Genomic DNA, 24,478 nt, shown 5'->3' on the forward strand with positions numbered 1-24,478 from the left:
AATGCACTTGTTTTATGTGATTACTCTAGGCAGAGTATTACGCCCCATTCCAATAACAGTATATATTTGAAAAATTTTTGAACCTTTGTAAACAGTCAATTAGTGATTTTGTCAAAGTACATGTAAATATTTTTAACAAGTTTTTCCGTTATATTAAATTTGGGTGTCAAATTTGATGTTTTCTCAATTTGATTAAATTAGCAGAATTTTTTGATTTCTTTTGAATATGTGCTCTTTAAATCTATCTATCAAAACGAATTTAAAGTAATTCTAATGATTTATACATGCTCTTCATCATATAATAAAACATTAATCAATTTAAAATAAAATTTCTCAATGATTTACTAATACAATTATGAAAATTTTAAATATAATGTTTATGAGCAAGAACTTAAAGTTAAAAAATTAATTGTATATATATATATATATATAGTACACATGGTATAAATCAAAATTGAATGAATGGCCATTATTTATTTTTGATGGAGTATTAAAGTTCAAAGTTTTTTTTAATAATGGTATAGTTATTGTAAAAGAATGATAATTTCTTATTTTTAAATTCAATCATCTTGTCCCAAAATAATTATTCTTCGATATATTTTTTTGCTATAAGAAATATTCTATAATGCGAATGGTCAACCCTTTTTTTTGAACCCGCTTGCAATGCAGAAATTTCTTTCTTATTTTAGTAAAAAGTAGTTGTGATCTTGTGGCCTTCCTTTTGAAAGAAATTAAATTATCTTCTCATTTTTTCTGTCTGTACTTATTATTCTAAGATTTGCAATGACGTGTAGTTTCCCCCCATCACATTTTTTATTCTATTCTATATAGTAATAAATCATTTTCTACCAAATCCTTTCAGAATCTGTATGTCCATTTAAACCTCCCTTAATAATTATGTTCTACACTTCAGATTAGTTTATTCATATTTTTCCAAAATCTATGTTTTAAACTTTTCTTATGAGTCTTGAGGAGCATAAATACTAACCACATTGTCAACTACTGTACTCACAGAAATAGTTTTATATTTATGGTCAATCCTTTCAATGGCTTGTAGTATAACCTTCCCTAATGTCCTTGAATTTTTCCTTTCTCTATTATCTTTATACTGACAAGTAATGTTTATTTATTCTTTTAAAAAATGTATTTATCAATTTTCTTGCCTGTTAATTTAAAAGCTCATATTTCATGTGACACCTGAATTTATTGCTATCTGTTTATATTCTTGTCCAACCTGCAGGCACTTGAAGTAATTGAACTTGATCAGAAAACAGAGCTTGTATATGAGCTGGATGGGCATGTTTTGCGATGCGTTCGGGATCAAAATGGAAACCATGTAATTCAGAAGTGCATTGAATGCGTGCCAACTGAGAGAATTGGATTCATGATTTCTGCTTTCCGCGGGCATGTTGCTTCGCTCTCTATGCATCCCTATGGTTGCCGAGTTATTCAGGTAATGGGTGATCCTCAGTTTTCTATCATGTTCTGTTGCTCATAGAAAAGGTGATTTGTCTTTAATGATTGTAGAGAGTGTTGGAGCATTGTACTGATGAGCTGCAAAGTAGTTGTATTGTGGATGAGATTTTACATTCGGCTTGCATTCTAGCTCAAGATCAGTATGGAAATTATGTGACTCAGGTGAATCCTTCTATGATAAATGATAAGTTGTTGCTCTTTCTTAGTGTTCACTTACTATTTTCTATTATTTCACATGTTACAACTGTCCATCGCCCTTGGTTATTATTTTTTTGGATAATTGGAAATTTTAGCCATTTAAATTATTTTTTGTGCTTGCATGTATTTTCTGGGTATTGTCAGTGCATTGCCTTATGTACGACTTTTTTATCACTAATGGTTTGTTACTTGCATGTCAACTACTTGCAAATCTACAAATTTGTCGTTTGTGAACTTTTTACATGAACTATGTTAGCGTCTTTTGCAGTATTGCTGCAAAGCTGCTTTTTAATCTTTGCTCCTTTTATTTTAACAACACTCTTTTTGCTGTTGATTTTCTTTGAAACTTGTACGATTTTTCCGCCCGCAAAAATAGAATTACAAACTGTCTACATGATTGCTATGCACGCTATTTAAAATTTTCTCCCCTAAATTGTATGAGTGTTGTTTTATATTTGTTGATTTGTCAAAGAAACAGAGTGCAATAATCTGCATAACTTAACAGGGCTATTTTTTCAAATTCTCTTGTTATTTTGAAAATTCTATTCTAAGTCTCAACTTTCCCCATTAAAAGAATTCAAAATATAAAGACTCCTTGGACTGCTTCAACATTGCTGCAAAAACTCCTGAATGTAATTAATTCTTAACTATAATTGCATATACTGTGATATTTGTTATTTAACTTAAGAGTGGTACTGACAGTATCAACCTATTGTGGATAGTGATATAAAGGCACCTTAAACTGCTCTTCCATTGCTGTAAAAACTTCTGATTGTAGTTTATGCTCAACTATAATTGTACATAGTTATATTTGTTTTGTAACTTAAGATGGGTACTAACATTATTAACGAATTGTGGATAATGATTCGAATTAGCAGCATCAGTTGGACATTTTAGATTTGCATGAAAAAGAGCTTTTCTATGTTTTGGGGCCTTAAGAATCTCCTTGAAATAGTGAGGACTGGACAGCGCAAATGTCTTCCCTGTGGTGTGTTTTTGTGTTTTATGAAGGCTCAAGCTGCCAAGGTTTCTCAGAGCATATTTATCATCTTGCGTTGGGTCTGGAAGATGGCATACAGACATATACATCTGTAACAATTTAAAATGATGCCTCAACAAACATTAGCCGTTAAAACAGCTTTAGAAAAATTTAGATTTTCTATTTGTGAGGACATGGTAAAATCAGGTATGAGAGCCTGTTTTACAACAGTCTGGCTATAGTTTGAACTCACATTGCACTTTTTTCCTCTTGTTTTTTTGTGTCAATGGCGTATGTAGTTTATTCTACTGAAGCAACTTGTGTTATTATGGGGATAACTTCTAGGATTTTTTCAATAATAGCACTTAAATATCTTAGAGGCATTTGGAATAGATTTGATGAGGGGCTAGGCTGTAGAAACAAACATCTTGGTGGTTTTTTTTTTCTGATATTTTGAGTTGGAGTATAGGAAGAGTTTTGTGGAGGAGTACTGACAGATTAAGAGAACAAAGGGGTTGCGTTATATGAATGCTGAATTGCCTTAAATTAAGACATCATGTTGAGAAGAGGACATCAAGAAATAACCTTTGAGGTATAAAATTTAGAGGTGACATCATAGAATAACATTTATACTTGAGTTAGAGAGGATGGCATCTGGAACTAACTTTAGGTGGGAGATTGAAATCTTCTCAATTTCATTAGGAACTCTCTAAACTGACCAAGTTACAAGATTTCAAGCCTTATTTATAAGAATATTCTCAACTAACATTGGAAAAATCTGCATCTAGACTAATAAAACACAATGTCAAAGTACTACATCTGTACAAATTACGTAAAAAACATTGAGAATTTACTTAAAAAGCAAACGGGTTACACAAATTAAGGCTTACGATTGACTTGTACTGCATCAATTCATTTGGGCTTCCAAGAAGTCTACTCTTGAGAGTTGCAACGCTGTTAGAGGAAGAAATGAGATTCATCTAATCTGTTATTGGGTTAGCAACATCCATCTTTATGAAGAGAGATAAATGAGAAAGCACCACAAGGAAGAAATGATGGAACATCCCTTCTAAGAAGAAACAGAATTGGAAGAACACTTGCATGAATAATATTAGTTAAACTTTTTGTGGATCCTCAAGAACACTAAAAATTTTAGAATGAATTTGAAAGTATTATGCTCTTTATGCTCATTGATACGGATAAAACTTAACTGAGGTTTTCATTAATACCTTAACCTTTTTCTTTCATTTGCATTTACAAGGGGTTGTTTTCAAGGATTCCAGTTGGAAATGTTGTTTGAGTAATAGATGTCTGTTTTTAAGGCATAGATGGCTAAGCCAACCTGGAAGGGTAAGTGGAAGAGAGTGAGGGTGCAGGAGTAGGCAGTTGTGATGAGGGAAGGAGTGGATGCGGTCGATTTTGTGAGTGTAAGTGATGTTTAGACTGAAGTCATTGAGCAATTAGCGGGTTGTGAGGTAGTGGGTGGATGCAGTGGAAATGGGGAGTTGATGGAGGTGCAAGAGGTGCAAGAGGTGCAAGAGACAGCCTTAACTATGGTTTTAAAAGTTACAAGAGCCCTACTATGATCAGTGATGTATCATACAAGCTTTTGGATGAGCTAGTAGATGGGTAAATTGTGATTCTGCAAGTAGAGAAGATTGTGAGAGGTGGGCAGACTATGCGAAGAAGATGAAGAGGAAGCAAGATTTTCGGAAGGTAGAGTAACTCTGTAAGACTGCAAGTGGACTCATTGACTAGTTTTGTCCTGTGATATTAATTGCTATGAGTAATTCAATTGGAAAAAAGATCGTGGTGGATTTTCTTTAATACAATTCTAGGGGATTTTTCTTTTAATATTTTGATTTGTTGGAGAAGAGAAATAGTTGGTATAGAAAGGAAGAAGAGAAAGCAAGTGGTAAGATATTCATTGAATGATCCGCCTCGATGGAAGAGTGGTACAAGATAAAGTTCAAGATAATAATGAGGAGCCCTAAATGAGAGAATGAGTTTCTAGAGAGGTAGCCAAAATAAGTAGTTTTTTATTTCATTATGAGTTTTTTAAATTGATGAATTATAAGATTCTAGGTTCTATTTCTAAAATCATTCCTTATTAAAAAAATTCTTAAAGATTAAATAGTGTCAACCAATCCTAAATAATAAATGACATTAAAATTACTTATAATTAATTTAGTAAGACAAATAAGGACTACAAACCTGGGTTTTAGGTTGACTTGCATGCATCAACTTCCTTGAAATACAAGGAACTCTACTAAAAAAAGTTGAAATGTCGTTGGATGAAGAACTAAAAGCTATCAATTGTAGTGAGCTAATGGCATCCATCTCGAAGAGAGACCAGTGAAAAATCTACCTCATAGAGGAGACGATGAATGGAAAATCCATCTTGAGTAGGAAGAGATGAAGTGAAGAATGAGAACATCTATAATGCTTGTAGATGACTCTTTCATAGGGCTTGAAGGACATTTTCAAAACTATATAAAAAATTGTAGGAAGAGAAGATGGGAAGAAGGAAAACATCTGTAATCCCAGTAGATAACTTTCATAGAGCTTGAAGAACATTATCAAACTATATAAAGACATCTGGATGCTTAAAGGCTATATTGACTTAATCTTGGTACTAAATGATTGAAGTTGGCATTTTTTTATTTCATTTGAATTTATGAGTTCGTTTAAGTAATGCTAGTATGATAATTGACATGTTATTAGATTACTGGATATAGGTTTGCATGGAAAATATAAACGAGCAAGACAAGAAGAGAAGTCGAGATAGTGGCGCAAGTGAGTTCAGGTGTAACCCTCGATATTTTTCCTTTTAATGTCACTATTGCAACGAAGCTTATCGAATGAGTGGCAAGGGATGCAAACTTTTCACCTTTATAAGAATAACCGAAAGTTCCATTTTGAACTAGAATGATTTTGACATCCTTGGAACAAGCAGAGACGTAATTGAGAGGAAGAGAGAACAAGATGAGGGTGACATCCACTCCAATCGTAATTGCGAGCATACCTTTAAGGCCGAGCAACACATTTGAAGATGGCGATGGAGGTGTAAGCGATTTAGCATGAATATGATTGTTGAGGAGGGTTCGTCGGAGGAGAAGAAAGAAGGCGGTCAATCAGAGCCTGTGCGAGCATTATAGGCGTTGATCGATGCGATAGGCCTTGACAAGGGCTATAGAACTTGCGATTGAAGCAATAGGGAAGAGAGTAACAAGGTAGCAAGGGGAATGTGCACCTTGCATGTAGGAAGGGGTTTGAGGTCGATTCGAGCATGATTGAGACATCGCGTGAAGCGACGAAGCAAGTGAAGGAGGGAAGGCTCTCTCTCAAGCCAACATCTTGCGGTTTAGGGCAAGAAATTGGGTTCTTTATTGCTCGGGAGTTAGCATCAAGCGTAAAGCAAAAGCATAGTGTGAGCTAGTTGTTAGCGCGCGTTTACTGGTGGCAAAAAGAAATATCAAATCTTTTGAGGTCAGGGTTTATGGTTTGTTTCTTTTGTATATTTATTTTATTCAATTGGAGTTATATTTAAATATGACAATAAATAGGATGCAATGGAGAAAAAGGATTCAGGTAGCAGACCCCACGTAGTGGGATTAAGGCTTTGTTGTTGTTGTTGTTGTTGTTGTGGAGTTGTATTTAACTATAATTTGGGATGCTATGATTTAAGTGGATTGGTATATATTTATTAGATAATTTTAATGTTGCTAGAAGCATAAGGTGACTAATTAAGCATTTAATAAATTAAGAATTTTATATTGAAATCCTAAATTTTGACTTATAGCTATAAACATACTTATTTAGAACTTTTTATATTAATAATAATAATAATAATAATAATAATAATAATAATAATAATAATAATAATAATAATAATAATAATAATAATAATAATAATAATAATAGTAATAGTAATAAATAAATAAATAAATAAATGATATGACAATGCATCAAATTATGAGTGTGCTATCAGCATGTCAGAGTGAAATAAAATAATGAGTAAATATTAATAAATGTATGAAAGTTCCCTAATTGAAGATTGTTATAACTAGCTGAAACTAAATAGATAAATATTCTTAAGTCATAATATGATGTTTTAATATGAATACTTCTTATATTATAGGTATTTAGTTGAAGGGGTTGCAACATAAAGAATAAGTGGTGGGGAATATTAGGTGAATACTTTTACTTTTAAGTTATAGTAACTTCTATTTTTCTTAAACTAAATCCACTGATTGTACAATTTTATTATGATTTAATTGTTCTTTTAGATGTTTGTTGTGTCATTGTGATGAATATATATTTTATAAATAATGTTATTATGCATTATGTAAATATATACAAAATATATTAATTTGAATGAAATAAACGTATGAATGATAAAAGATTGATTGCATGTGCATGCTTGACTACCTTGGAGCTCACCTTTTTATGATACTAATAAGGGAACGTTAAGGTACCTGTGCACGTAAATAGAAAATTATATTGATATAAAGTTGATACAATTTAGTGATGCTTCTATAATGATTTTATAGATATAAAATGATATGAACATGTTATTAATATAGTAAAATATATTAAATGTTATGAAATATTGTGATAGGTTATATTCATAAATTAAATTATCAAATGCTTTTATTTGATTTATTAAAAGTTTAACTAACATGCATATTATTTTTTTTTGTTACAGTACTGTGGTATAGAAGTAGGTGTATTTACTGATATTTATAGCTTATTGGCGTTTTAAATCATTATTACATGTTTAATCATTTTATCAAATGACGAGCAATAGAAAAGGAAAAGTTTATAGAAGTTATGAATAACCCGACCTAAGCTAAATTTATACATGAAATGAGATAAATTTATAATTGATTTAATAAGATTAATTTCTTTTCTGTAGTTGCTCTTTTATTTGCTAAATTTTAGTTATATAAAATGAATATTAAAAATTTTAATTTTTATCGTTCGATCGTATGTACTCGTCTTAGTTAATTTCAAGTCCCAAGATGAGTCGTGACAAAAGTGATATAGAGAAATACTTATAATTAATTAGTACAATCTTGATAAAAGTGCCAATATGATAATTACAAAGCAAATAATAATAATTAAATGAAAAATTTAATAACTCTAGTAAAAAGTTTATGTTACTTCAGGCAAATGGATGCTCCCGAGATTATCGAAGAGTGTCTATTAAAAAATGAAGAAGTACCGCTTGCTATAATTGTGAAAATGAATGCCTCGACTTAGATGAAGGTGACGATAACACAGTTGATTCAGGATTCTAAACTACAGCTTGGTGTGAATGAGACAGTTCTTGTGGATAAGTACTTAAAGGTAATTCAAATCTGCATGCACAATTGTTTAAGAGAATGAAATATTTGATTAAAGCAGAGAATTGGTATCACGACTCGGTCTAGGGAATGAAATTAACCAAGATGGATATAGATGGACACTGAAAATTAAATTTTTCTATATTAATTTTTTGTAACTAATATTTAACAAATGAAAGTCACTATAGAAAAGAGATTATGGGTATGTTTGGGGCTGCTGCAGATTATTGATAATCTGCTGATAAACAACTGATCGAGATGAGCTGTTGATTAGCAGCTGATCCAGATAAACTGGTTGTCTGTTTGATTTATGTGTCTGAAAAAGAGTTGATTTGCAGTTTTTTTTTGGATAAATGATTATTCTGCTCCTGTGCAGGATTGCTGTTTACGACATAACTGTCATAGTTGCAATAAATCTGCTAATATATGTTATTATGTTTTTAGAGTAATCATAATTTATTAATTTTGACATGATATTATTTCAAATGCTTTAATAAATCTATTATTTTTTATGAAAAAATCTGGTACTTTATTTCCTTAAACAAAAAGGTTATTAGCTTACCAATAAAAAGAATTTACACACCATAAATATTATCTTGAATAAATACTATATAATAAATTAAATTAACTTATTTTCTTGGATAAATACCATTTAGTAAATTAATTTATCTGTTTGATTAATAATTTTTAAACTTTATATTATCATTTTATTTTTCAAAAAGCCAAATATATCTTACCATGCATAAATAAGGTGGTAGGTATGTAAAATTTAAAATTTAGGTGTTTGATAAGTAAATATATAAAAATTGAGTGCTATGTATGCAAATCTTCCATCAAAAGTTTTAGCATAATTATAAAAATAATAAACAATGAACATATATATATTGTTTTGATTAAAAACAATCATTTTTAGTATAAAATTAATTCAAAGAACACCAATTCAAGTAGATGGTTCGAATAACGTTGTGAAACTCACCAATAACACTAAAAAATAACGCGAACAACACTACAATAACACCTGAATATTACCGCAAAATAACACCGCAGAACACCACAAATTAACTGCTGACAAAAGACACGAATAATAACGCGAATAACACAACAATAACACTTGAATACTGACGCTAATAATACCGCAAAATACCGCAATTCAACAACTAACAAAAGTCACGAATAACACTGCAATAACACTTGAATACTACCGTAAATTACACCGTAAAATACCGTGAATCAACAACTGGCGAAAGACGCGAATAACATCGCAAATAATGATACACCAAAATAATATTCAATTTTTCATGTATATTTAAGGTTTATATTTGGTGATATTGCACTTTAAAGAAATGTATTTTGATGCTTTATTTCAGGTATGCTAAGTCTAGGCATTTGGACTATAAAGGATGCAAAAAGGACAATTTGGTGTCAAAAGTGGCGTTTTCAAAAAAATTGAACTGACGCCTAGGTGCTAGAACTGGCGTTTAAACGCCATAATACAGAGAAGATGATGCCTAGGCGTCAGATTTCGACACTTAGCTCCAGAGACAGTTGTTTTCACAAATGTATTGAATTTGGACGGATTTTGAAGAGGTGCCTATGGAGACTCTTTGAAAATTCGTCCTTACATTATAAAAGAATGTTTTTATGTTAGAAAAATGTGTGTGAGGGGGGCGTGAGTATCAAGAGTGTAGGAGAGTGTGGTAAGTGTCTCTAAGAGTTGTAAGAGGAGAGAGAAAATGAGATTTCTTCTTCTTTACATTTTTAAGAGAGATTTAAGTGTTATTGTATAGAGAGAAGATTCAAAAGAACTTCAAGGGATTTGCTTGGGGAAGAGATCGAGTTAAGTTATTTTACTTTTCTTTCTTGCTTTGTAAACTTATTTTTATATATAAAATTTATGGTTTGTTATATTTTTCTCATAAATTCTGAGCAGATTTCTTTTTCATGTGAACAATCAAGATTGGTGTGCAATATTTTAATTTCATAATTGTAATGATTCAAGCTTCAAACTTCTTTTTACTTTTCGATCTGACCAATGGAATTATTAAAATTTATTGTGACACGTACATCCGAGAATGTTATGCATCTACAACAAAGTAAGAATCACATTCGATTTCATGGATGAGAATGTAGTTCATGAGGTTGAGTGCAAATAAATAGGAAAATATTCATTGATTGGCGTAGAATTGAAGATTTTAGGGTGACAGACTAAAATCCCAAATTTGTTCCATGCGTTTGGAAACTAAAATGAGATGTTAGCCTTCAGGCAAGGGGAATGTGGGAACTCTGGAGTGAGAGCCAGTATCTTCCCAGTCTAACCGTAGATTTTGGAACTAAACACTAGATTGGTCAATGTTTTTTATCGCTTGTAAAATGGATAAAAAATATGATTGCTCATATTTAACACAATACAAATTTCTTCAATTTGATAATTCATTGATTATAATCTCGTTGTAAGAGGAACAATCCTTTCTTAAATTTGAATTCTTCGTCACAAAACCTTGTTTAGTTTTAGTAAATTTAACTTTAAAGTTTAGAGATTAGTGTAATAAACGTAGTTTCTTTAGTGACATTAAACAAATTTCAACATTTTTTCTTACTTAAGTTTTCTATAGTTTAAATATTGTGCTTTTGAATGATTTCCTTAACAAATTTTCACATCCCTGTGGGATCGATACTTAGGACTCCATTAGAGTAATTTATTACTTGAGTGGTACATATACTTGCATTTGCAACCTAGTGATGATTTGAAACTGAAAGTACATCTTAATTCACTAGGAGTGACAACTTTAGATATTTTAAAGGAGAAAATTTATTATAATGAAATAAATTTTATTGTAACTAATTTGTATATTTTGGAGTATAGTTGTCTTGTGTGTTGTGGTGTTGAAAAGCATTTATAACGCATAAAAAATCATTAAAGATGTTCTTGAGAAGAAAGGTGTTGATATGACTCCTATTCAAGTCATTAAAGATATGTACGCTAGAACTGTTACTTGTGTTCGAACTGAAGGAGGATTGACCAAATATTTTCCTATTTCTGTTGGATTACATGACAGGGATTGGCTTTAAGCCTATATCTTTTTGCTTTAGTTATGGATGGTCTTACTGGACATTTACAGAAGGATGTACCTTGGTGTATGTTTTTTTGCTGATGATATCCTTCTCATGGATAAGACGAGAGAAAAGGTCCAGGAACAACTTGAATTATGGAGGTCTACATTGGAGTCTAAAGGCCTTCATTTGAGTAGAACTAAAACTGCATAAATTGAATGTAATTTTAGTAGTAGTAGCTCTAGTGACAGAAGTGTAACTTTGGGTGATCAAATTATTAAAAGGTGTGAACGATTTATAAATTTCAGGTATATTGTTCAAAGCGATAGTGATATAGATGGGGATGTTATTAATAGAATTCAAGTTGGTTGGTTGAAGTGGAGGGATGCTTCGGGCCTTTTGTGTGATAGAAAAGTGCCGCTTAGACTGAAAGGAAAATATTATAAGACGGTGGTGAGACCTGCAATGCTCAATGGTGCTGAATGTTGGCCTTTAAAAGAGAAGCATAATACTAAGTTAAGTGTTGTTGAGATGAGAATGATTAGGTGGATGAGTGGCTTTACACTTAGAGACAAAATGCGAATCGAATATATTCGTGATAGGGTTGGTGTAGCTCCTGTGACGGACAAAAGTAGAGAAAATCGTCTTAGATGGTTTGGTCACATTAAGCGTCGACCATCTGATGATCTGATTAGGAAATTAGATGCCTTTGATTCAACTTATGTTAATAAAGGCAGACGTAGACCTAGGAAGGCTTCGACTTATTGTATAAAAATGATCTTAATTTATTAGAACTAAATAAAAGTTTGACATTAAATAAATAGGACGCAATGGAGAAAAACAGATTCATGTAGCCGACCCCACATAGTGGGATTAAGACATTATTGTTGTTGTTGTTGCAAAATTTTACTTTTGAAATGACCCATATTTATATAAATAATGTAAATATCAGGTTATTCAAAGATGTGTACCATATGAAGAAACTAAAAAAAATATTCAAAAATATAATGATTCTGAATTTGAGGACATTTTGAAATTGACAGAACAAAATATAAAATTTTACAATCTGAATTTTATTGGCCTATTCTATTTAGAGATGTTAATACCTATATATAAACATGTGATCGATGTCAGAGAGTAGAAAATATTTCAAAAAGAATGAAATGTCTCTAAATTTTACATCAAAAGTTGAAATATTTGATGTTTGGGCATTGGATTTTATGAGACAATTTGTACGTTCTTTCGGAAATTTATCTATATTAATTGCAGTAGACTATGTTCCCAAATGGATCGAAGCAGTTGCTTTAGCTCGATGTGATGCTCAGAGTGTTTCAATATTTTTAATGAAAAATATTTTTACAAATATGAAATGCCTAGAGTAATCATTACAGATGAGAGATCTCATTTCAGGAATAAAAATATTGAAAAATTAGTTGGAAAATATGATATAAAACATAAGATCTCCACTGCTTTTCATCCCCAGATTAGTGGTCTAGCAGAAATATCTAACCGTAAAATTAAAGTAATCTTAGAAAAGACTATAAATCTTAACAAATGGATTAGTCTGTTAAATTAAATACTGCAGTATGGGCTTATGGAGCAACTTATAAAACTCATATGGGAATGTTTCCATATAGATTTATTTTTGGAAAGACTTGTCACTTATCAGTAGAATTGAAACATAAAACTTATTGAGCTATTAAAGAATTTAATTTTAATTTAAAAGATGCTGATGAGGAAAGATTATTGCAACTAAATAAGCTCGAATAAATCAGAAATAAATCTTATGAAAATGCTAAGATTTATAAGGAAAAAATAAAAACTTGACATGATCAGAAGATAATAAGAAATAAATTTGAATCTGAACAAGATATTTTGTTGTATAACACAAGATTAAAATTATTTCCCAGAAATTTTAAGTCTAGATGATTATGATCTTTCACTGTTAAATAAGTCTACCCATATGGAGTTGTGGATATTGAAAATAAAAAAATCAGAAAAATATTTAAAGTTAATGGGCATAGGTTAAAACCATTATTTTAATGGACATATCAATTTTTAAAGAGATTTTAATGTCGTGTCACCTAGAGTAAAAATTGAGAACATCCGACTGATGCGTTAAACTAAGCGCTTTGTAAGAGACAATCCATAGTTATGTGTGTAATTGTTTTAATTTGTTTTTATGTAATATAAGATATTAAATTCTATGTGTTTTGGAGACTTACATGTTAAAGAAAATGCAAAAAACGTTTTAATTATTCAATTTTATGGAAGGTATGAGAGTTATTTTGGAACTTAGGCGAAACGGTGCAAAAAAGTGCGCTGGCGCCTTAGCGTCACTTTCTAGAAAGCTCGACGCCTAAGCACCAGGATCCGGCTCCTAGGCGCTGCAGTTGGAAAAATCATCCCGGAAACTTATATTGACGGTTTTTGGTTGAATTTTTTTTATATAGCTCCTAAAACATGGCATTTGGAGTTAAATTAAATTTTTAGAGAGGGAGATGATGCACTAATCTTGTTTTTATGGCCTCCAACTCTAAGGAAACTTCTATATATGAGATTTATAACCGGAGAAAGTTCATTAGTTTCGATGCGCAGATGTTGCATGACTAGGTCCTTATGAAGAAGAGGTTGATCAAGAAAAGGGGCTTCGTGAATCGAGGATTCAGTACTCCTAGTACTATTGTGGAAGAAATCATTGTGCAAGGCGATGAGAAGTACTATGCTACACAATTGCGAGCGTAGTAATTCCTGTTGTGAAAGGATTTTTATGCAAATCTTCATGGGATAAATCAAACAGTTGTCTATGTTCGAGTTAGGTGGGTACCTTTTACTCCTTCAAGAATTAATGATTTGTTCTTGATCGAGAACATTCATATTTGTCATTATACCAACTTTGCCCCTATAAGAGATAATATGAATGAAGTTTTTATATTCTTGACGGATGAAGATGGAACATGGGAAATATTAGAGAAGATAGCACTGAAGATGATGATGTGTAGCAACTGAAGTTTGGAATTTTGGTTTATAAGAGCTTATATGCGTTTAGTTATGTTGGATTTCCTTAGTTTTTGATATTGGACTTATTGTGCTTGCTATTAGTATTTGATTTTTTAGTTTTTAGCGTTAGGGTGTTGTTGGTGTGATTTCGATGCTGAGTTTTATGTTGTGATTTTAAAATACTTATTTGTAATTGTTTGGATTTATATCTAAAAATGTGAAGTTGTTTGTTATTTGTGAAAATTTAATGTTAGTAAATTACTTAATTATAAAAATTAAAGTGAATTTAAACTAATTAGAAGATGAAATGCTTTGGTGTACAACCCTTTTTACAAAAAAAATTGAAAAATGAAATTTTAAGCGTTGGCGCCTAGGCGTGCCGCTTAGGCGCCAATCGACTGTCATTAAAATTGCGAAAATGAACAGTGTTGCCATTTTTCTACTTTGGATCGTCTCTACCTTGCGACTATGGGCGAATAGCATACTAGGGCTTCCAAATATTCGGATTTGAGACGATTTTGGGGCTAGAAATTCTTGGATTTAATCTTCTCTCGGTAAGAGCTTCATTTTATCCTAGAAATTTTTTATTTTCGCCATGGATTTCTGCTACAATATGTGAAAACCAAAAAATATTGATTTAAAAAAAATTTAGTGAAGAATTCATGGTGTGAAGTTTCTTGGCAATGATTTTGATTTTAGGAGTTTATTTTGTCTTTATGGCAAATTTATGTGCAATATTTTGAATTTTTAGAACTCATATGGCTCCTAAAATTAGGACGATGAAGGGAAATGAGGCTTCTGACATCAGAAAATTTGTGAACATCAAAGCCCAACATCATTGTAATACTCAACTCACTATAAGGAAACTTATTTAGGAACGAGCATTTTACAATCTCGATAGTCCTATTGAGGGATTAATTGTGGCAAGAAATTGGGAAACCTTTTGCTATTTCATGGCTGTAGTAGTTGTCCCGATAGTCCAGGAATTCTATGCAAACCCCCTACGAGCTATGGATGATCAAGTATTTGTCCGTGGTAAAAATATTGAATTCACCCCAAAAGGATAAATGGACTATATGGTTGAGGGACGAATTTTATTGTGAATATACTACATTTGATACATCTGATTCTGCACTAGATGAAGTTATAACGTATCTGATCGATGGAAGAGGAGTTTGGAAAATGAAGAATGATGATAAGGTAAACTTCTCTACTTTTATGTTAAACGCTCAATCTAAAGCTTGATATTATTTTATTTCTGTTCGACTCCTTCCAACAGATCATCTGAGTGAAGTTACTAAAGGGTGAGCTACTTTAAATTTCTGTATTCAACAAATGAAAACAATAAACATTGATAGTCATTTATCGGAATACCCATAATTCTTCTAGAGGTAGGACTATTTGAGGTTTAGGGTATCAGCCTTAATTTTTATTTTATGTGATCAATCAAGAGTGGGGTATGATAGATCTGAAGAATTAATACCTCTTAAATCTATTAGTAAGCCAGTGTTCATACATGAGTTGCATGCTGGACAACAAGCTAGGGGCCGTGACAGTGATATACCTTCTACTTCAGCTTCTGGATCTTCTACATCCCACACTACTCTTTTAGAGAATGTTTTGGAGCAAGTACTTATTCAGCAGGGTGATATTTTGACTCTCAGAAATCACATGAGAACTATGAAGGCTCGAAATTATCATAATGATGAGTATATGCAAAGGAAAGTGGATTGAGCTTGCTTATAATGAGGCTATGGCAAAGTATTTGAGCGGGTGGAATTATGCTCCTCATTATTTACTTTAATTCTATTTAGTACTTGTTATATTTAGTCATAGTATAAAAAGAGTAATTCCCTAATTATAGGTATTTATGTTTATTCCCTAATTATAAGAATTACTTAATTGTAGGAAGATTTCTTTCCTCTTTCTATTTCCTGTACTCGCCTATTTATAGGTGAATTATCTATGTATTCATATGAGAAAATAATTATTCAAAACTCACATGGTATCAAAGCCATCAAAGGGAAGAATCTCCCTCTCGGCTCGATCACAGCCCTTCTCTCCCGCGATCGTCTTTGTCCGAGCGCTGCTCTAGTTTGCGCCTGCTCCGATCGTTCGCGTCCGAGCGCCGCTCTTCATCCAATCGTCCGATCGCTCCTCTCTCCGATCCTCCGCGTCCGATCGTCCGAGCGCCTGTCCCTATCGTCCGCGTTCGAGCGTCTCTCCCGATCGTACCGATCGACCGCATCCGAGCACACGCATCTCTAGTGCGCACCTCTCCCGCGATCCACGATTGTCCGCACCCCGCACCTGAGCGCCGACTCTTCTTCCGCGATCGAGCACAGCCCGTTCCAGTCGTGCTCCTCGTCGGCGCAACCTCATCTCTGATCATTCTACTGGCATCCTCTACTCTCCAATGATTAAGTACGGCCATGCCTCCAACTCCTCCACTAGTGATGTCACTTCTAGCCACCCCTTTGCGGTTGGGTCTCCATTGCCCAACAATTCAGACAATAATTCTGTCCTCATCACGAGCCATAAACTCACCGGCCAGAATTACCTGATATGGTCGTAGTCAGTCATGATGTTTGTATGCGGCAAAGGCAAAGATGACTACCTCACTGGTGATGCTTCAGCTCCGATGATGACAGATCCTTCATACAAGACTTGGAAATCCGAGAATAATATGGTTATGGCTTGGCTTATTAACTCGATGACACTTGATATTGGCGAAAATTTTCTACTCTATGGCACGGCTAAGGAAATCTGGGATGCTGCCCGAGACCTATTCTAGTTCGGACAATACAAGCGAACTATTTACTATTGAGACAATTCTTCATGACTTTCATCAAGGTGATCTCGAAGTGTATTGACAGCAACTAGATTCATTCGAGGTGTACCCTTGGAAGTGTCTCGAAGACTGTCATATTTCGCCAAATCATAGAACAGAAACACACCTTCAAATTTCTTCTCGGCCTCAAATCTGAGTTTGACCAGACTCGCTCACGGATTTTGAATTCGAAACCTCTTCCAACAATTGGTGAAGTTTTCTCCGATATACGTTGCGAAGAGAGTCGCCAAAAGGTCATGCTAGGTGCTTCCTTGTCCACTACAACCCTCGACGGATCTGCACTTGTTGTTCAAATCGCATCCACAAACAACTGCCAACGCCAGGGCCGCCATTGGTGTGACCACTGCTGCCGTTCTGGCCATACTCGGGATACGTGTTGGCGGATTCATGGCAAACACGCCAATGGGAAACCCAAACGGGATCATCGGGCAGCTGCCACCATCACCACCGAAGCCTCACCAGGAACGAGCCCATTCAACGAAGAACAGATTCATGCCCTCCAGAAGATGCTCGTTTAGCTGTCACCAGTCCAGCCTATTAGTGTGGCATCGGGTGCCACCGACCTTGTTACCTATCAAGGTATTTCCCCATCCGCTTTCATCTTGGATTCAACCTCTTCTTGCCCCTGGATTGTTGACTCAGGTGCCTTCGTTCATATGACCGGGGATATCTCCTTATTAATGGATTACCTGCCGTGTAATCCAACCCTCACTGTTTGGATTGCTGATGGATCGGTCTCGAAAGTTGCTGGTCTTGGTGCTGTCCGCATCTCTCCAGATTTATTCCTCACTTCTGTGTTTCATGTTCCTACTTTGGATTGTAATCTGATCTCTATTAGTAAAATCACTCATGATTCATTGTGTTGCTAAATTTTTTCCATATGTTTGTGAATTTCAGGATTTGAAGTCGGGGAGGATGATTGGTAGTGTTGAGTTGCGCAGTGGTCTCTATCTTCTCACTAAATTCTCTGTCAGTCTAGTCTCACCCACCGATTATATTCCAGTATTAAGTTTGTCTTGCTTAAATCTGCTTAGTACATTTGTATTCCATTCCAACGTTAATAATGATAGTGAAATCATGTTACTTCATTATCGTTTAGGTCATCCCAATTTTATGTACATTGGGAAACTGTTTCCTCATTTATTTATTAATAAAAATCTTACCTCTTTTAATTGTGAATTTTGTCAACTTGCCAAACACACTCGTACTTCATTTTTTCGTTATCATACAGACCCACTCGTCCCTTTTCTTTGATCCATAGTGACTTCTGGAGTCCTCGTGAAAAAATATTTTTGGGGCCCAATGGTTGGGGCCCAATGGTTCGTGTCCTTTATTGATGATCATACACGGGTGACATGGATCTATCTTATGCGTGACAAATCCGAGGTAGGACCAATATTTTGTGCATTCTATCAAATGATACTCAATTTGACAAAAAAATCCAGGCTCTTAAAACAGATATTGCACGAGATTTTTTCAACACCTCCCTAGGAACTTTTTTTACTCAACATGGCATCCTTCACCTTGGCATGTGTGTTGATAATCCCCAACAAAATGGGGTTGCCGAGCGGAAAAATCTTCACTTGTTGGAGGTAGCCCGCTGTCTCATGTTTACCACATCGATCCCTAAATATTATTGGGGCGAGGCAACATTGACCGCTACCTACCTCATAAATCAGATGCCCTCTCGTATTCTGGGTTTCCGTAGTCCAATTGATGTCCTCCTTCGCTCCTTTCAAAATACCTGTACAATCTCTTTAGTTGTCCCTACCAAACTATTTGGTTGCTCCGTCTTTATTCATATTCACAAACAACACCGTAGTAAATTATACCCCAAATCTGTTAAATGCATATTTATAGGGTATTCGACCAACAAGAAAGACTACAAGTGTTATTGTCCTTCAACTAAAAAGGTCTATAATTCTATGGATTTCACCTTTTTTGAGCATCAATTATACTACGAAGAGTCTGTCATTCAGGGGGAGAGTTTTCAGGGGGAGAGTAGTTGTAGTGAACAACAGCCCTGTGTTCCTTTACCAACTGACACGGGTCCCTCACCGACCGTCAAAACCGACTGTCAAACCTCCATCTCCTATTCAACCTCCTCAGTCTACACAACCCACTCCTCAGGAACTTCAGGTCTATACAAGACGAAACATAACTACTGAAAGAATAGACAACCTAACACCGCTTCCAGCTGCTGTCCAAGAATCTAATCCGGCTCCAAAACTCTCTGAAACTCACTCAGGTATGAAATCTATAGACACTAGTGATTATGAGCTTACCCCGCCTGTGAAAGATGATTCTGATGTTCCTTGCACTCAACATCCTATTGCCCGATTTGTTTCATATGAGAGGTTATCTCCTCCCTATCATGCATTTGTTACTGCTATTGACAACATAAAGGCTCCGAATTCTATTCAAGAAGCTCTCTCACACCCGGAATGGAGAAAAACTGTGAATGAAGAAGTTGCTGCACTAGAAAAGGGTGGAATGTGAATTGTGTCTGATTTGCCCAAGGATACGAGACCAGTAGAATGCAGGTGGTTATTTACAATCAAATGTAAGGCAAACGGAAGAATAGATCGGTTAAAAGCCCGACTGGTTGCAAAAGGTTATACTCAGTCATACGGAATTGACTACCAAGAGACATTCGCCCAGTAGCCAAACTGAACTCCATTAGAATCCTACTCTCCATTGCAACAAATCGAAACTGGCCCCTTATGCAACTTGATGTCAAAATTCATTCCTTAATGGAGACCTTGAAGAGGATGTATACATGAATTTACCGCCTGGTCTTGAAGGGTCCTTCCCTAGTGGCAAAGTATGCAAGCTCCAGAAATCTCTGTATGGTCTCAAACAATCTCCCTGTGTTTGGTTTGCCCGATTCACCAATTCAGTAATCAAGTGCGTTATACTCAAAGCCAGAATGATCATACAATATTCACAAAAAGATCCGAGAAGAAGATTGCTGTACTTATTGTGTATATTGATGACATCATTCTTACTGGTGATCACGCTGAAGAATTGACAAAGCTGAAGAAGTTTCTAGTCAATGAATTCGAAATCAAGGACCTCGGAGACTTGAAGTTCTTCTTGGGAATAGAAGTTGCAAGATCCAAAATGGGGATAGCCGTAACTCAAAGAAAGTGCACATTGGACCTATTGAAAGAGATGGGTATGATTGGATGCAAACCAATAGATACTCCAATAGACCCGTATAAAAAGATTGGAATGGAGAATGATAGTTTATCAGTCGACAAATGACGATATCAACGGCTTGTTGGAAGACTTATTTACTTATCCCACACCAGACCAGACATGAGCTTTTCAGTAAGTATAGTAAGTCAATTCATGAACTGTCTTACTGAGGAACATATGGGAGCTGTCAACCGTATGTTAAGATACTTAAATATGACACCAGGGAAATGATTATTATTCAAAAGGAATGATAGTCAAAAGGTAGAAGTCTTTGCTAATGCTGACTGGGTAGGAGATATATCCACCCGACGATCAACCTCTGGGTATTGCTCTTATGTATGCGGCAATCTAGTGACATGAAGAAGCAAGAAGCAATCGGTGGTATCTCGGAGTAGTGCAGAAGCAGAATACAGAGCACCGACGCTTGGTATCTGTGAAAGAATGTGGATCAAAAGATTTCTCAAGGAGCTTAGAATTATGGGAGAAAATTCTATCAAGATGTTCTGTGACAATCACGCAGCAATCTATATCGCAAAGAATCCTGTTCATCATGACCAAACGAAATACATTGAGATTGATCGAAACTTCATTTCAGAGAAGGTGGACAATGAAATCATTGAATTGGTCTATACTCCTAGAGACCAAACCACAGACATTCTCACCAAGTCTCTCCCTAAGTCAAGTTTCGATGAGCTAACCAACAAGTTGGACATGTACAATCTGTACAACCCACCTTGAGGGGGAGTGTGGAAATTACGCTCATTATTATTTACTTATTATTTACTTTAATTCTATTTTGTACTTGCTATATTTAGTCATAGTATAAAAAAGATAATTCCTTAATTATAGGTATTTATGTTTATTCCGTAATTATAGGAATTAATTAATTGTAGGAAGATTTTTTTTTCTCTTTCTATTTCCTGTACTCGCCTATTTATAGGTGAATTATCTATGTATTCATATGAGAAAAGGATTATTCAAAACTCACATTGATCATAATGTAGAATTTCCTACTTGCCTCCGCTTTACACCTTATGAGCATGAAGTAGAATTTGAAGAAGAGGATGAAGATGATGATGAGGATGATATGTTTGTTTTATGTAGTTTGATTTTATTTTCATGTCGATGTTATTCAGTGAACTTTATTTCTAAATGATGTGTGTTTTAATCTGGTGTTGAACTTTTTAGATGTAGATTGTTTTTATTTCAGTATTGTTTGTTTTTCCAATATTTTGCTTATGTTTAGAACTCTCATTTACTTCACAAATCTTTTTGATATATCATATTTTACATAATGTTTATACCCTGTTCTTTTTAATTGGTACTTGTAAAGTTTCGAGTCCAAAGTCCTCTATAGTTTAGTTCTATTTAAATGCATATAATGTTTTCTTTTTGCCTTCATCTTTGCATTAAATGCTTTACCTATTAAAAATTTAAGTTTGGGGGGAAAAATTTTTTTTTCTTAAAAAAAATAAACTTTATTTGTTCTGAATAAACTATATTTTAAAATTATTTTTTAACATAACTTTTAGTATCAGAGACGAACTTGAAGATAACTAAATTTTTGATTTTATAAATATGATTTTAGATTTACGTAAAATCTTTAATAATGAAGTTTAGTTCTAAAAGTTAAGATATTTAGTATAAGAGTAAAATGTTATGCATGTACTATTTAAAGTAAAGGAAATTATATTTTTAAAAGATTAAGTGAGTGTTAGAGTTATATAAAAAGAAAGGATTGAAACATCAAAAATCTTTTTCAAAGCTAATATGTATTTATAAGTAAGAAATGTATAAAATTTTTTACTTTAAAAAGAGGATAGTGAAGTTTAAAATCATTAAAGAATATCCAAATATAGTAATCGTCACATGAAAAAGAAGATAAAACAGGATTGAAAATGATTCTAAAAGAAAAAAAGAAAGAAGAAAGAGAAAATCAAAAGAAAAAAAAAAACTATATGCGAGGAGAAGCTTGAGGAGATGTCTAATAAAAAATTAATTTCACTTGAATCAATTTAAAAGAAAAAGACTTAAATACATTTCTAAATTTATATTAAAGTATTAGCGTCTTTACTAATGATGTTTTCATGAAGTTCTTTTTCATATAGTTTTTCTAAGCATCATTAAATGATGAATTACAATTATTTTTGAAATAAATAGGAAACCAAAACTCTTAGACTTAAGTGCTAGATATTCTTATATTTTTAGTTTTAACTTAAGTTATTAAAAAAATTTCTAAAGTCTTACTATTGTCATTATAAAACAAAAAATATAGAAATTTTTAAGTGATGCTCATTACTTTAAGACATACTTTTTATATAGTAAAAGAGTTACTTAAGAATATGTAACAGTTAAGTTTGAGGGATTTTGATATATCAAAATAATATTCAATTTTTCATATATATTTAAGGCTTATATTTGGTGATATTGTACTTTAAAGAAATATATTTTCATGTTTTATTGCAGGTATAGTAAGTCTTGGAATTTGGAGCTTAAAGGATGCAAAAAAAGACGAAATTTGGAGTCAGAAACAGTGTTTTCAAAAAAATTGAACTGACGCCTAGACGCCAAAATTGGCGCCTACGCGCTAGAATACAGAAAAGAACATGCCTAGGCGCCAAAGACGATTAATTTCACAAATGCATTGAATTTGGACGGATTTTGAATAGGTGCCTATAGAAACTCTTGGGAAATTTGTCCCTACATTATAAAAGAGTGTTTTTATGTCAGAAAAGTGTGTGAGGGGCGTGAGTATCAAGAGTGTAGGAGAGTGGTAAGTGTTTCTAAGAGTTGTAAGAGGAGAGGGAAAGTGAGAGATTTATTCTTCCTTACATTTTTAAGAGAGATTTGAGTGTTATTGTAAAGAGAGAGAGATTCGAAGAAACTTCAATGGATTTGTTTGGGAAAAAGATTAAGTTAAGTTGTTTTACTTTTTTTCTTATCTTGTAAACTTATTTTTATATATAAAAATTAATGTTTTGTTGTATCTTTCTCATGAATTTTTTGTAGATTTATTTATCCTTCTCTCTACAAAAAGAAATGGTCATGTGAAGAATCAAGATTGTTGTGCAATATTTTAATTTCATAATTGTGATGATTTAAATTTTGAACTTGATTTACTTTTTGATCTGACCAATTGAATTGTTAAAATTTGTTGTGAAACATACGATCCGATAAGACTATGCTTTTTATAACCAAGTAAGAATCACATTCTATTTTATGGATGAGAATGTAGTCAATAGGGCTGATTGCAAATAAATAGAGAAATATTCATTGATGATAGTAGAATTGGAAATTTTAGGGTTACAGACTGAAATCCCCAATTTAGTCCAGTCGTTTGGAAACTAAAGTGAGATGTTAGCTCTCAGGCGAGGGGAATGTTGGAACTCTGGAGTGAGAGTCAGTACCTTCTCAGCTTAATCGCGAATTTAGGAATTAAACTCTGGGTTAGCCAATGTTCTTTATTGATTGTAAAAAGAATAAAAAATATAATTGCTTATATTTGACACAATACAATTTTCTTTAATTTGATAATTCACTGATTATAATCTAGTTGTGAGGGGAAGAATAGTTTCTTAAATTTGAACTTTTCGTCACAAATTCTAGTTTAGCTTTAGTAAATTTAACTTTAAAGTTTAGAGATTAATGCAGTAAATGTAGTTTATTTAGTGGTATTAAACAAATTTCAACCTGTTTTTTTACTCAAGTTTTATACTATAAATATTGTGCTTTTGCGTGATGTCCTTGACAAATTTTCACCTCACTGTGGGATCGATACGTAGGACTCCATTAGAGCCCTTTATAGAGCCCTTTATTTTTTCTTGAGCGATATGTATACTTGCGTTTGCAACCTAGTGACGATTTGAAATTGAAAGTACACTTTAATTCACTAGGAGTGACAATTTTAGATATTTTAAATGAGAAAATTTATTATGTTGAAGTAAATTTTATTGTGCCTAATCAACATATTTTTGAGTATAGCTGTCTTGTGTGTTGTGGTGTTGTGGTGTTGTGATGTTGAAAAACATTTATAACGCATAAAAAAATTCGCATCAAATAACACAGCATGCGGGATGCGGGGAGGGCAGAGCCGTAAACAATTTTCTCCGAACGCAGGACGCAGAGTCGAACTTGTGAGTGGCATGTAATACAAAAGAATACAAGGTTATCCCGCAAAGCAACGAAGAAGGAGAAAACAAACACTAATGTCGACATTTTGAAAATGCTCCAAAACTGTTCTGCTGCGCCAAATGGGCCCGAAGCACTGGAATCACCTTTGGGAAGCTGGCAGAGAGAGCGATGCTGAACTGTGGGCTCTCTCACGGAGGTGGAGAGGTGCACTGTCATTCAGATAGGAGATTGATAGTTTATGAT

General features: G+C 33.5%; 1 protein-coding gene across 2 annotated transcripts in view; it reads left to right on the forward strand.

Moving 5' to 3' along the window:
- LOC110025585 (pumilio homolog 5) overlaps positions 1 to 24,478 on the forward strand; it is a 55,617-nt gene that overhangs the window by 14,715 nt on the left and 16,424 nt on the right. For both annotated transcript variants that reach the window (XM_020726140.1, XM_020726141.1), the window contains 2 exons: positions 1,241 to 1,453; positions 1,528 to 1,638. In XM_020726140.1, the coding sequence (XP_020581799.1) occupies positions 1,241 to 1,453; positions 1,528 to 1,638 (324 nt within the window). The remainder of the gene's footprint in view (positions 1 to 1,240; positions 1,454 to 1,527; positions 1,639 to 24,478) is intronic.

The sequence above is a fragment of the Phalaenopsis equestris genome, unplaced genomic scaffold (genome assembly GCF_001263595.1).
Source record: "Phalaenopsis equestris unplaced genomic scaffold, ASM126359v1 Scaffold000305, whole genome shotgun sequence".
NCBI lineage: Eukaryota > Viridiplantae > Streptophyta > Magnoliopsida > Asparagales > Orchidaceae > Phalaenopsis > Phalaenopsis equestris.